Here is a 1,329-nt window from a genome sequence, read left to right on the forward strand (position 1 = left end):
GATTCTCTCCCCCACCCCACCGGGGCAGGGGGAATGAGCGAGCAGCTGTGTGGGGCTTAGTTGCCAGCTGAGGTTAAACCACGACACAGAGCTGTAAAAACCTCTCATTTATCCAAATGCTAAAGCCTAATGATAGTCAAAATTTACCCAAGCGATAAACCAGTTAATTTTCACCTGCACTAACTCCCTGAACCAGCTCCTCACTCAAGTCCCACGAGTTCTAACGCTGGCTCATGGGGAGGAGTATGTGAGCAGGAAAGGCAACACTGGCTATAGGCCACTTGCAATCCACCAGGTCCAGTTTCAACTGCAGAAGCTGCCTGGGAGGTCTGACCACAGCTAAACTAACTGGACGGCTCTCCTCCCTCCCACCCTGCTTGAACACCCGGCACTTGTGTTACATTACAGCTAGCCGCAGCTCACCTAGCAGCAAAGTGAATTTATCTGGCAGGGGAAACAAAGTCTGCAGCGAAGAAAAAAGTTTTCTGGCAGATCAATGACCTGAATCAACTCACCTTGTAGTGAGAATATCAGATTTGATAATAAAAGGGGAGCAGAAAACTGTGAACAAGAGGGCAGGAAACTGTCCCCTTGGTGGCACTTTGCAAAATATAAAAATAATTTTAAAAAAAGAAAGAAAAAGCAGTCCTTATTCACAGTAATGGCTGCTTAAACTTCACCAAGAAAAGCACTGGGTCGCTGGGTCCAGCCAGAAGGGTGAAATTCCTGGAGTTTGCTTCAAGGTTGTCTGAGCAACTAATGTGTCTCTTAGCCTTGGACAAGGGCAAGACAGAGAGACCGAGACTGTAAATTCTTTTTGTGCATTTAGAATACTAATAAATGTGGGTTTAATTAAAAAAAATTAAGTCACACCCCAAATTTTCAGTTGGCTCAGCTGTTTACCTATTAGACTATTCACCACCCAGTGAGCAATAGCACCAGGGCTGTACAAGAGGAGGGTAGGAACACGTTCCCCAGGGCTCGCCACTTCATCCGCCAGGAAGCCTCATCCTAAATTCCTCCCGGTGCGAGCCTTGACTGGGCTTGGCTGCCTTTGCCACTGGTGGCTGCAGCTTCAGAAGGGGACGCGCAGATGGTCCGTATCCCATTCGGCCTCCGAGAGAGGCACCGGTCCCGACCGCAACGAAAGATGCCAACCTTCTGCCTCGAATCCGCGTGTCTCTTCTGCTGCGCCGCGGGGCCCAGCTTCTGGCACGCCAGGCGGGCAGGGAGCCCGCAAGGCTGCGACTCCACCTTGGCCACGCTCCACCCGCCGCCCTTCGACGGTCATCAGGCAGGCCCTCTAATCGCGGCGGGGAGCGACTGCCG

At 51.4% G+C, this 1,329-nt stretch overlaps 1 protein-coding gene across 1 annotated transcript in view; it reads left to right on the forward strand.

The window, feature by feature from the left end:
- The first annotated feature begins 1,093 nt into the window (after positions 1-1,093).
- SLC27A2 (solute carrier family 27 (fatty acid transporter), member 2) overlaps positions 1,094-1,329 on the forward strand; it is an 8,336-nt gene continuing 8,100 nt past the window's right edge. Inside the window, exon 1 of the mRNA XM_009330983.1 lies at positions 1,094-1,298. Coding sequence (XP_009329258.1) covers positions 1,094-1,298 — 205 coding nt within the window. The remainder of the gene's footprint in view (positions 1,299-1,329) is intronic.

Source organism: Pygoscelis adeliae, unplaced genomic scaffold, assembly GCF_000699105.1.
Source record: "Pygoscelis adeliae isolate BGI_AS28 unplaced genomic scaffold, ASM69910v1 Scaffold318, whole genome shotgun sequence".
Taxonomy (NCBI): Eukaryota; Metazoa; Chordata; class Aves; order Sphenisciformes; family Spheniscidae; genus Pygoscelis; species Pygoscelis adeliae.